This window comes from Lactuca sativa, chromosome 5 (assembly GCF_002870075.4).
Source record: "Lactuca sativa cultivar Salinas chromosome 5, Lsat_Salinas_v11, whole genome shotgun sequence".
Lineage (NCBI taxonomy): Eukaryota > Viridiplantae > Streptophyta > Magnoliopsida > Asterales > Asteraceae > Lactuca > Lactuca sativa.
In genome coordinates, this window is record NC_056627.2 from 145,375,924 (window position 1) to 145,389,301 (window position 13,378).

General features: G+C 37.6%; 1 protein-coding gene across 2 annotated transcripts; it reads right to left on the reverse strand.

The window, feature by feature from the left end:
• Nucleotides 1–453: 453 nt before the first annotated feature.
• On the reverse strand, nt 454–3,433 carry LOC111895022 (mitochondrial import inner membrane translocase subunit TIM17-2). Of its 2 annotated transcripts, none has more exons than XM_023891110.3 (2): nt 3,289–3,433; nt 454–1,350 (listed from the first exon to the last, which is right to left on the reverse strand). In XM_023891110.3, exon 2 carries the CDS (start codon nt 1,348–1,350, stop codon nt 679–681), a length of 672 nt encoding a protein of 223 aa, XP_023746878.2. In that variant the 5' UTR covers nt 3,289–3,433; the 3' UTR covers nt 454–678. The 2 variants fall into 2 exon arrangements, with proteins under 2 accessions (XP_023746878.2, XP_023746879.2); XM_023891111.3 differs by lacking the exon at nt 3,289–3,433 and adding an exon at nt 3,183–3,207.
• Between the last annotated feature and the right edge of the window lie 9,945 nt (nt 3,434–13,378).

The following is a 13,378-nucleotide window of genomic DNA, read 5'->3' on the forward strand; positions in this document are numbered from 1 at the left end:
GTAACGATTATATAATATTAATTTTATTTTATATTAATATTCCCATTTACCCAAATGCCACTTTTGAATGTAAATGAATTAAATAAACTATAATAACGATTAGCATTTCTTCTCAATGATTGCTCTTCACTCTTCAGGTGTTTTAAAACTTCAAAATATTCTGATAAATAATCATATCTAACCAAACGTAAAATATTTAAGACTTTACCTACGGAGTTTATAAACAACTAGAAATAAGAAATAACATTTTTACTTGGATTTGTTTTTCCTATTCTAGCCTTACACTTTCGATTTTCTTTTTCTTACTAAGCCATTATACTTTAAATGAATTGCTCAATCATAACATTATATTTCCATTCTTTCCTTATTACAAGATTATGATTTGAAAAACCAATCCAATTATATATTTAAAAAAAAGGTATTTGACTATTTGTATGATATTGCTAGAAGTAATAGAATTTTCAACCTATATTGCTATAGTAGCATCGTATAATAAACAAACCAAAGGAAATACATTGTTATTCATGCATTTAACCCTTACAACAACACTAATATATAACTTATTGTTTTATATTGTGTCCCTATTAAATCCATTAAGTAAAAAACATACAACATTAAACCCTATGAACTAAACTTGTTCAACCACAAAAAAAAATACAACAAAATAACCACCGTTTTTCATTTGTATTCAAATGAAGGTGGACTTGGAGCATCAAAGCTCTCCAAAACCTGCGTCTTCGCGCCACCGCCACCTGCCGCCGTCTCCGGCGGCTTTCCACCACCAAACATCCCGCCAAACCACGACGACGAGGAAGAAGAAGAAGAAGAATCTGAAGCCGCCTCCATCGCCGGAATCCCGCCAACACCCGCCGGAATCCCGCCTAGCCCCGCCATACTCGCCGGAGCCTCCTCCATCGCCGGAAAATTCTGGGGCGCACTCATGAGCTTATTCAACATGATCCCGGCTCCTTCAATCATCGCAAGCAAAATCCCTCCAAAGGCGGCTGACCGGGAGGCAGCACCGAGTCCCTGGCGCATTTGTAGGAAGCCGCCGGTGGCGGCTCCGGCGATGATGGAGTTCCATGGATCTTCTTTCTGGCGGAGGTAAACCATCGTGCAATCAAAAGTGGAGAACAAGCCGCCCCAGACGGCGAAACTGCCGCCAACGCGAGGGGCGTTCATACGAACCGCTTGAGAGCCACCAATGAGACGTTCGTTTTTTGGAGAGTGGTAAGTGCCTTTCAAGAAGTGGAAGGCGGCTCCGCCTACTGCACCCATGCCAAAGGCGCCGCCAATGTCGTCGAGGATACGGTCGGGGCAGGGTTCACGTGACGTCTCTGGGGTTGCCATCTATCAAGGAGAAAAGTTGGGGTGATTAGTTGATTGTAGAAGGGCATTTATGTCTTTTTGCATTTGTTACATGAGAGAACAAAAGTTGGGTTAATTAGTTGATTGTAGAAGGGCGTTTATGTCTTTTCGCATTTGTTACATGAGACATGACTGGACAGGCTTTCTAGTGCTATTAACTATTTTCAATGATGAGGAGGAGAAGGGGGTTTATGTCTTTTGTACTGACAATTAAAAAAGGACGTGTACCGTCACAATTTTATCAAATTAGCCGCTTGAATATTTCATATAGTGAATTAAGTTATTAAAACATTTTATTTTTTCTAAGAATATAATTTTTCTCCCTTTTTAATACATAATGGTATTTTGAAATAAAAAAAAAATAAAAGTAAAATGGCTAAATGACTAAATCGATAAAATTGTGAACATATGATCAATGATGTACCTTTTTTTTTGGAAAATCTTCCAAAAAGTCCCAATATTTTGGGGCCAGTTTACGTTTCATTCCCAATTTTTGTTTTTTGAACAGAAAAGTACCGAATATTTTATATTCTGACCAAATTAACGAAACAGTCTTTAATTTTTTTTTTCAACAAAAAATGACAGATTATCGTATAAAATTAGATACTCTAGAATTTTCTATTCAAAAAATAAATGTTGGGATTAAACTATAAACTGAACCAAAATATTGAGACTTTATCGGAGATTTCCTTTTTTCCCCCTTTCTAAAATCCAGAAACAAGGAAATGGTATTTTCAAAAAAACAAAAAAAAAAAAAAGTATAATGATAATCACTGAAGAAAATAGTTGAGTGGCTAAACGAATAAAAGGGTGAAAGTATGTTGCATTTTTGTGTATTTTCCCTATTGAGATTAGGGTATTGGAGTCCAAGTAAACACAATCTTTACATTTTCTACATCTCCTAATAAGGAAAAAAGAACATAAGCTTGGCTTTTGAGTTTTTGAAATAAAAAGCACATGATGATTCGCATAATACACAAAGTCAGGATAAGGAAAAAAAAAAAAAAAAAAAAACCAATCAAGGCCTTAGAAAACTCAATTACCAACTATTAAATTTCTAGAATTACAATTACAATTGAGAAAATGTATTGTTTAATTTAAGGAAACTCCATGTAGGAAAAAGTAAGCATCACCCATTTTGGGTTAGAGGAAAGCTATGTATACAAATTCTATTTTAGAATATTTTCAATTTTTAACATTACAGTTTTAAAATTCCTGAATAAAGACTAAAAACTGATCAAATAACAACCTGAAATCGAAGTAATTATATAAATGAAAATTTCTAGCATTTAACCCCAAGAAAACGGTAATTCCACAAAGAAAGGAACTATAATCCTTATAGTTTATATAATTGAAGATCAAAGGAAAAGGGGTTTGGGGTTGCTAAAAAACATTAATTTTGTCACCATCTTATTCTTCAAAGGCATTTCCCCAAGAAAACATGAGGCTAAACAGTTATGGAAAATACAAGGCAGTATTTAGGGGTTTCAATTGGATTTGGAAATCTTTTACTTGAACTACACCTATAATACAGATCTTAATTGACAATAAACAACCAGGTTCAATAATTTCTAATCTGGAATTACAGTTTAAAGAAGAAAAAAACCCTAATTTCATAATTCAGATACCATTATGATTACCAAAGAAGAAAAAACCCTAATTTTATAAGTCAGATACCATTATGATTACCAATGACTTACGCCTCGTGAATAACTCGATAAGTTTTTTGATAGGGTTTCAGATCGTGACCTAAAATGGTATATAATTCCACAAGATTCCTAATCATGTCAGCGAAGCTGTAACAACCAAAATACCTGAAATCTATATATGACGCTACTGTGTTTAGCTCAATCAACAACGAAATTACAGAAAAGCGCAAGCGTGAAATTCATGGTCGTTGAAGTGTGGTTCAAGAATTACCTCGTCGTCTTCGTTCCTCGCACGTATGGATGAATGGAGAGGTCGCAGAGTGCTTGCCCGATGAGGAAACGGTAAGGCTTCTTAGATACTTGATTTACAGATTGGCCCCCAAAGTTCGATTCTTTTAATCTGGTACCCATTTTCCTTGAAGGTTTACAAGATGTGACTCTATCCAAAATGGGCTTCTTAAAAGTTAAGCTTGTTTGTTATGTAACATTCTGGTGTGTTTGGCTTGAATTGGAGTTGGAATTGGAATGAGAGTAATATTGAAACACCTATTAAATGGGTTATTTGTATATTTGTTTTCAAAAACTGTTTTATAATGATTTTCCAAAACTTAAGTGTAGATAAAGATACTAATTGACAATGTCCAAATCAGTTTAGATGTTAAAACATGACGAAGTGGCAATGGAATCAAAACACAATTTAGAGTTAACTGTTGTAAACATCAGTTAAAACCGTCTACGCATCGTAGCTGCTACTATCTTCTAACTTCATATAGATCCTAATATGAGCACATGTCAGAACTTGTTAGGCCTTCCACCTTAGCTTTATACCATCTTCCCCTCGCCCAAACCTGAAATACCTACCACACCACACCATAGTAGCCTCCTTCTAATTCAATTAATCCACCTTACGGCCTTAAGTTTCACAGGTCTAACTACTATACGAGCGACCCTCATCACCACCACCATCTAATTAAAACGTCTCAACCTTGCCCTTATTCCTACCTTTGCATACCCACCTCTATCCCATTAGATCTATGTTCATATTAATTAAAAATAGCCAATACTGGTCTATATGGTAGCTTGAGGTCATGTTCGATTAGTAGGGGCTTAAGGGTTTCAAAAGAGTGCAATATTCAGGTAGAAAAATTATTAAACTTAGAGTATGTACTTTGAACGTAGTATCTTTGAATGTGAAATTGTTAGAATTGAAAATGGCTAAAGGAAAGAGAAATATGGACATTGCATGCCTCTAAGAGATTAAGTGGAAAGGAACGTGAGCTAGAGAGTGTAATGGTTATCAGTTATGGTATTTCGGCCTTAAGAAAAAGAGAAATGGAGTGGGTGTTTTGGTGTCTTTGAAGCTCAAGGAAAATGTAGTAGAAGTATGTAGGCTTAGTAATATGATCATAGTGGTTAGGTCTATAGTAGATGAGGAGATGATGAACATTGTATGCACTTATGCTCCACATTTTAGGATGAGAGAGTCAGATAAATGATGGTTTTAGGAATCGTTGGATCTTACACTTAGGAACAACAGAGGTGGAAGGGCAGTTGATAGTAGGAGGCGTATCATCAATGATGAGAGATTCAAGATCAGAGGTAGTAAGAGGTTAATGAAGAGAAGGGAAATGGTTTTCACTGAAGACTACCTGGCAAAAGATGAGGATAGACTGTGTCACTAGATTAAGACAACGATATCCCTTCATCAGAGGAGTGTCCAAGGTAAACATAGGCAGTCGATCAAGGAAAAATCTTATTGGTAGCAGTGGATGAAGTCTTTTTATAGTAGAGGCATCCAAAGATATGGAGGTGATCATAGTTTAGGAAAAATCTGGAGAATACCTCCAATAGAGTCCTAAAGGATACTGTGATGTTGGGAATAATATTGGAAGTGTTGAAAATTGTAAGTAAACCCTCAATTTAGAATTTTACGGCTAGAGAGGCTTGAAAAGAGGAAGATGCAAAGGTTGTTGTTTGTTGTATGAATATAGCGCTTAGATTTCCCGTTTTGTTGGGGTGTAGACAGAAAAAAAGAGAATTTGAATACCATTAGAGTGAATATGAGTACAAAGAGGTTGGTTATTAAATTTGCAACCTTTATGACATTGGAAAGTTTGCATGTCTATAACATCCCAAAAAGAAACCATAAATTTTTTGAAAAGAAGAGTGTAGGTTTTATAAAAAGGTTTTATTATAACCATTAACAAATCACAAAATTATATTTTCACATTACATCAACATAATCGTTGTAAAATACGAAAGTTAAGTCTTATTTTGAAAACAATATCATAAAATAGAGTAGATAAACTAGATTTCATGCTCCTCCGAGAATGTCCAGATATCCCAATCATCCCAGCTCTTTCCCCTTCAAACCTAAAGGACCTACAACTAAAAACATAAAATAGTAACTGTAAGCCTAAGACTTATTCAGTAATTATAACACTCACCCATTAAATAGATCATATGCAATATACATAATCACACATACTTCAAGTAACAAATCATATACTACTTACATCATATCACATAAATGATAAAATGCATACTCCAGATGGTACCACTAATTTCCCTTACTTAATGAGGCTTTTCTCTAGTTGCTCATCCCGACCACCTACCTACATTGGGACCTTTAACGGTTGACCACCTACCGACATTGGGACTTTCAGTGGTCTTCACCATTACACTACCTACCCACACTAGGACCTTTAGTGTTGTAACATACACATAACAACATATAGTCCACATAATACATAAGTTCATGATAAGTCACCTCACTAGAAGATAAACAGAGTCCATATGCTCAAGCTAGAGGTATCAAGTCTTCCCCACAACTACAAAAAAAGTAACCTTGATTTAATAATTAAGGTAAAACCTATCTTTATACTTCTTTATTTAGTCTATATTTATTTAAAAGATAATCCAAGAACAAAAGACCATTTATCTCCTCTCCAAGAACCAAACCCAAACAACTTCTATTACATGTCATGGGTTATGTTTTAAACATTGAGAGTTATCCAAAAGTCAGCTTTCATGGGCCAAAAACATTCCCGAAGTGAAATTCTTCGGCTTGTGAGTTTCGGGACAGAACTCAAATAAAAGGAGTTGCTTCTTGGTTCAAGACACTAATATGAAACCAAATGAGTTAAGAAAGTCAAGTACAAGTCCTAGTAACCTTATATAAGGTCTAAAAACAAAGTCATAACCCAAATTGGAATCGAAGTCACACATTAAAAAATAGCTACATATAAGTTCGCAAGGAGGTTTCGAAGCATTTTAAGATGGCTAATCTCTTTTTTCCAGAAGCACGATCTTGTTTGCAGGTGTCAAAGGGATCTAGGAACGACCTTAAACATGGATATAACATGACAAACTCATCAAAACATATTTTAGAACAAACATCCTGAAATATGAGTTCAAACAGAGATTTCAAAGCATTATAATGTGATATATTTTTTTTCTAGTTGACAATACTGATGGGTTTTCGGCATAAGAAACATTCCTATGTGCTCATGTAAACCCTAATGCTTGGATCTAGGTTTCACTATTGAACATGCTTTGATTCCAAGACTTACAAACCCTAATCTAGCATATAAACAACAAAACTAACATATAGAATCAGATCTAGATGTTTACCTCTTCAATTGTTGTCTTAGACCTTGTATATCTTCTTCTTTTGAGCCTAGAGTCACAAATGCAACTCCTCTAATGGTTCACAAACCCCACAAGCAAGAAGGCAATATGAGAGAAGGAGAGGGAGGCTAGAATTCGGCCTAGGGTACTCTTAGAATCAAGTGGTAGCCGAATTCATGCCCTAGGGGTCATATTTATACTTACAGGTTACTAGGGTTTCACTCTAAACCCTAATGGACAGCTTAGCCACCAAGCAGCCCATGGAACCTTCTGGAATAAGGCCCTTGGACGAAAATATGATGGTTACCCATCATAATTTCGTTCCCCCTTAAGCCCATTAGATTCCTTAACCTAAAAGTTCAACTATCACACATTTGACAGTTTATACCCCTTTATTCAATTAATCTCTTTTGACCACTAAATTAATTCTTAATTAATTTATGACCAATACTAATTAAATAAATATGATTTCTCCTTTAATATATTATTCTTATAATATATTAATAAATCATAATACTCTCTCTTTCTCCTTAAATTACCTTGTCAAGTTGCTTTGGAGAAGGCAACCCAAAAGGACCATGCACAACCGGGTCAAGTACATACCAAATATAGTTACGAGCTTAGACACTATTCCAACAGTCTCCCATTTGGATAAGTCTAGTAACTATATCTCACATATGACTTCAGAATCCGATTAGCAATCGTAGCTCTTATACTTCGCTGTCAACTCTGATCAACTTGTCCTTTAGATAAGGGATCGTATAATCCTCTGTTCTGGATATCATGCTGACAATGCTTATTGTCCAGCAAAAGTTCCTTGATTTCTGATTTGTTTGACATAGAATTTAGTTGAACACATCAACTTCATTCTGACCGGACCCGGCACATAAGTCAAACCAAATCATCAAGTGGCCAATATATCGCTTTTATTCTCATAGAATAAAAGGAACAGATCAACTTCGACTCATATGCATATATTATTTACTAATGGATCATACACAATAATGTGTTTTATAACATCAAGTTACTGATGCGTTTACACATTATCAATGTACAACCAACCAGCAAACAACAACCATATCTCTAAGTTTTAAGACTATATGATGTTATCATTTTGCGATCACTTAAGATAAAACACCACTAAGTGATACAGCAAACTCGGGTTTATTCCAATGCTCAACTCATATTCACAAGCACTCATGAACTTTGCAGCAAACCTTTGCTATGTCCAAAACCTTTCAGACAATCTACAAACAATTCATGACAGTCTTAATTCATACCTACTTCCAAAATATGACCGACTGTGGACCTTTTGAATAATCATATCATTCAGGAAGTCAACACATGCAAAATGGAAACAATGGATAAATAACCAACATAAGATAGTAACTTTACTCATAAATAACACAATTTTATTTATTCATCAAATGCCAAGTACAAACTATCTATTACACATTTCCTATCTAATCCAAACTTATATCATCCTTCAGCCCAATGCTCCTAGCGTGCTGCAAGTGTTTGACCCTACTCAGTCCCTTCGTGAGGGGATCTGTTGGGTTCTCTTCTGATGATACCCTCTTCACAATGAGGAGTCCCTATTCTACCCGATGTCTGATGAAATGGTATTTTCTGTCAATATGTCGAGATCTGCCATGATCTCTCGGTTCCTTGGTCAAGGCAACCGCACCTTCATTATCACAGAAAATTTCCATCGGCTCTTTTATGGATGGCACAACTCCAAGGTCTCCAATGAAGTTCTTCAACCATATAGCCTCCTTTGATGCTTCGCTCGTCACAATATACTCTGATTCACACGTTGAATCAGCTACGGTCTCTTGCTTGGAACTTTTCCAAGTCACTGCTCCTCCATTTAGGGTAAAGACCCAGCCCGACTGCGATCGGAAGTTATCCCGATCCGTCTGAAAACTAGCGTTACTGTACCCTCGTACCCTTAATTCATCACTCCCACCGAGGACTAGAAATCATTCCTTGGTCCTCCGAAGGTACTTAAGAATATTCTTAACTGCAATCCAATGTGCTCTACCAGGGTTCCCTTGATATCTGCTGAACATGCTCAAAGCGAAGGCCACATCAGGGCGAGTGCAGGTCATAGCGTACATGATAGAGCCTACTGCGGAAGCGTAAGGTACTCGGCTCATATCAGCTATCTCTGCCTCTGTACTCGGGCTCTGAGTCTTACTCAGCTTGGTATTGCTTTGGATTGGCAACTCCCCTTTCTTGGAATTTTCCATACTAAAACGCTTTAGTACCTTTTCCAAGTATGTATCCTGACTGAGTCCTATCAGTCTCTTTTCCCTGTTTCTAACTATTCTTATTCCCAAAATATAAGGAGCCTCTCCGAGGTCCTTCATAGCGAAACATTTCCCAAGCCAGGACTTGACCTCCTGCAAGGTTGGGACATCGTTTCCTATGAGTAGTATGTCGTCGACATACAATACGAGGAAGCTTACTATACTCCCACTGGCTTTGACATACACACAAGATTCATCTTCGCTTCGCAGAAAGCCAAACTCTTTAACCTTCTCGTCAAAACAAAGATTCCATCTGCGAGATGCTTGTTTCAATCCATAAATGGATTTCTCAAGCTTGCATACTCTATTTGGATGCTTCGCATCGACAAAACCCTCTGGCTGATTCATGTAGACATCCTCAGCCAACTTTCCATTAAGGAAAGCGGTTTTCACGTCCATCTGCCATATTTCATAATTATGAAACGCAGCTATGGCAAGCATCACCCTAATAGACTTTATCTTTGCAACTGGTGAGAAGGTCTCATCATAGTCAACTCCGGGAGTTTGAGTAAATCCCTTCGCAACCAATCGCGCTTTATAAGTATGCACTTTCCCATCCATGTCCGTCTTCTTCTTGAAGATCCACTTGCACCCGACTGTCTTATGACCCGGTACATTATCAACCAAATTCCAAACTTGGTTGTCGTACATGGACTGAATCTCACTGTCCATAGCCTCTTTCCATTTTGCAGACTCCGGGCCTGCCATGGCTTCCTTATAGCAGCTAGGTTCATCCAAATTTACTAGTGTACTATCACTAATAAATGTATCCCCTTCAGTAGTAATATGAAAACCATAAAACTGGGGTGGAACACTAGCCCTAGTGGAACGTCGAAGAGGTAGGGACTCGTCAACAGGTTCAACAAGAGTTTCCTCCTCAAGTTGAGTGCCAGTGTCCAAGGTTCCTTCATCGCTTTGATCTTGAATCTCTTCAAGTTCAATTTGCCTCCCACTGTCTTCTTGGCCTATCAATTCCCTTTCTCGGAACACTCCTCTTCTAGCAACGAAGACAACATTGTCACTCGGTCTATAGAAAAGGTAGCCACAAGACTTCTGCGGATAGCCGATGAAATAACACTTCTCACTACGAGGTTCTAGTTTGTCGTGAGTCTCTCGTCTTACGAAAGCCTCGCAACCCCAAACCTTGATATGTGCCAACGTGGGAGCCTTCCCTGTCCACATCTCGTGAGGAGTCTTGGAAACCTTCTTGGTGGGAACTAAGTTAAGTATGTGGGCGGCAGTCTCTAAGGCATACCCCCAGAAAGCTATTGGTAACGAAGTCTGACTCATCATAGAACGAACCATGTCCAACAAGGTCCGATTACGTCTCTCAGCCACACCATTCAATTGTGGCGTCCTCGGAGGCGTCAATTGCGAAACGATTCCGCATTCTTTTAGATAGTCGTGAAACTCAAGACTTAGGTACTCTCCTCCTCGGTCTGACCGAAGCATCTTGATTTTCCTGCCCAGCTGATTCTCCACTTCATTCTTAAACTCTTTGAACTTTTCAAAGGTTTCTGACTTTTGCTTGATTAAGTAGATATATCCATATCTGCTGTAATCATCTGTAAAAGTCACGTAGAAGCGACAAGCATCCCTTGTGGTGGATCTAAAGGGCCCACACACATCGGTGTGTATGAGATCCAATAAACCCTCACCCCTTTCACAAGTGCCAGTAAAGGGTGACTTGGTAATCTTCCCAAGTAAACAAGACTCACACGTGTCATCGTCCCTAAGGTCGAATAACTCCAACACTCCATCCTTTTGGAGTTGGGCTATGCGTTTCTTGTTGACATGGGCAAGGTGACAATGCCACAAGCATGCTTTGTCTAGACTAGTAGACGAATCAATATTCAAAACATTATTTCCAAAATTATCAACAATCATCACAGATTCATAAATCCCATTACAAGGTAATGCATTGAAATAAAAGACACCATTCAAATAAACATTAATAGAACCATTACTATTATCAAAAGAATATCTGAAACCTTGTCTAACCAACCCGTGAAAAGAAATAATGTTTCTTGCCATATCTGGCGAATAACAGCAATTCTCTAAATCTATTCCTAACCCATTACTCAACACTAAAGAATAAACACCGACTTTGGTCACAGGCGACGATCTTCTGTTTCCCATAATTAGGTTCATCTTTCCATGTTCCATCTCCCTACTTCTTTTTAGGCCCTGCATATCAGAACAAATGTGGTAACCACACCCTGTATCAAGAACCCATGAAGTAGCAAATGATGAGTTATTAGATTTAATAGAATACATATCTGCAAGAGTGGGCTTGATCTTCCCATCTCTTATGTCCTGCAGATATTGAGGGCAGCTTCGCTTCCAGTGGCCCTTTTGGTGGCAATAGAAGCACTCTGCTTCTTTTGGATCGGAAGAGGGTTTAGCAGGGCCAGCTTTGGTCCCACTTGAGGACGAACCATCACGGGGTTTCCCCTTATGGTGGCTCTTACTTGGAGCCTTCCTCTTTTTACCCTTTCCTTGACCTATCGCCATCACAGGAGCGGCCACAACAGGGGATGGTGCAACGGATTTGTCTTTGAGGTTGCTCTCAGCAGTCCTCAAGAGTCCTTGGAGCTTGCTCAAGGAGACCTCCTCTTTGTTCATATGGTAGGTCATCCTGAATTGATTGTAGCAGGAGGGCAATGAGTGGAGGATTATGTCGATAGCCAAATCCTCATCAAACTTAACATTAAGTTTGAGAAGACGACCAACATACCTCTGCATTCTTTGCAGATGAGAGGTTAGGGATTCTCCACTCCCCATCTTAGCGGTGATTATATTAGTAATGATCTCATAGCGCTCTTGCCTCGTGCTCTGGTGATACCTGTCCAGCAAATCCTGATGCATTTCATATGGATACATGTCCTCATAGGACTTTTGGAGTTCGAGGTTCATGGTGGCCAGCATGATGCAGTGAACTTTCGTGGCATCACGCTCATGGGCCTCAAAGGCGGCCAATTCCTCAGGAGTAGCAACATCTGGGATGATCCTCTCAAGCTTTTCATCGAGGACATATTCTTTGTCCTCGTAGCGTGTGATCATGCGGATATACCTCATCCACTCGTTGAAGTTTGAACCATCAAATGTCACTTTCTGACACAAGTTCATCAACGAGAATGACCCAGAAGCGTTGTTGTTGTTGTTGTTGTTAGCAGACATATGAAAAAGGAAAGGAACAAAGTTTGATTAGAAATGAATCCCTAATTAAACACCCAAATGAGAAATTAGGGCTAGGATACAACAACATTATTTACAACTTAGAAAGGGATGCCGTACTCTAAAAGTAAATAATTTGAAGGTAAGTGAATGACGATTCACTAATTCTCACCATGAAAAACGAAAAGGCAATTTAGGTTTTAAATGTATTGAAAACTCCTAGATCTGTGAGATTCATTGAACTTTTCAATGACATGTTTAAATCTCGATATGCATTTCAAATTTGCGACTGGGATGCCGAGGATCGCAAACAAATTTGTGAATAACCATGCGAATCAACGTGGTGAACTCAATGTCTTTATCACCTAATCAATGTGCCGGTAAACCACACACGCTCCATTGATCTATGACAAACATCGAGTCACCCTTCGCTACCTATGTCATCCCCAAATTGATATGCCGGTTAACCACACGCTCTCCATCAATGTTTGACAAGGGTACGAAGTGTAATTCCATGGATTAGCATCATTTTCACATTTTACCCTAAAGTAACTAGGAATGGGAATTTGTAAAAAGCATGTAGTTACTTTATATTCAACATTATACTTTTAATGAGGAGAGGGTTGCCCTATCCTACCCGTTCGGCTAATGACCCTCCACCAGTCAAGCAAGCGGTAGGTGTGAGTGTACACCCATTAAACGCCATTTTATAGGCAGCAACCTTATACCCACCTTATAGACCGGCTTCGTGAATGAGGCCTACTAACGGTAAGACTAACATTTAAGTTATACATATATATATATTAATTAAGCTTATAATAATATATAATAGTATAGGGTTGAATTTTAAACTTGTAAAATTCTAAGGGTTTGAAATTTAAATTATTCAAAATTAAACTTTTAATTACAAAATTCAAATTTCAAAACTTGAGGGCAAGTTTTTGAACTTTTCAAAACATAAGGGATCAAATAACAAATAATTCAAATTAACCAATTAATTTCATAATTATCTATATTTGACCTAATCTTAATTTTAGTCATTAGATAATTACCAAATAATTTTAAATAATCCATATTTATCACATAAACAACTAATATTTAAAAAGATTTGAAATTGTCTATTCTTTTGGCAAGGATAAACACTTAATATAGATAAAATTCAGATTTTAACTTCATAAAACAAATTAAGCATCAAGTCCAAGTCAAAACAACAACCAAAACCCGAAAAACCCTAATTCTGAC

Bases quoted from the DNA above. Each gene is read 5' to 3' on its own strand.
- LOC111895022 (XM_023891110.3), bottom strand. From the start codon at position 1,350: ATGGCAACCCCAGAGACGTCACGTGAACCCTGCCCCGACCGTATCCTC.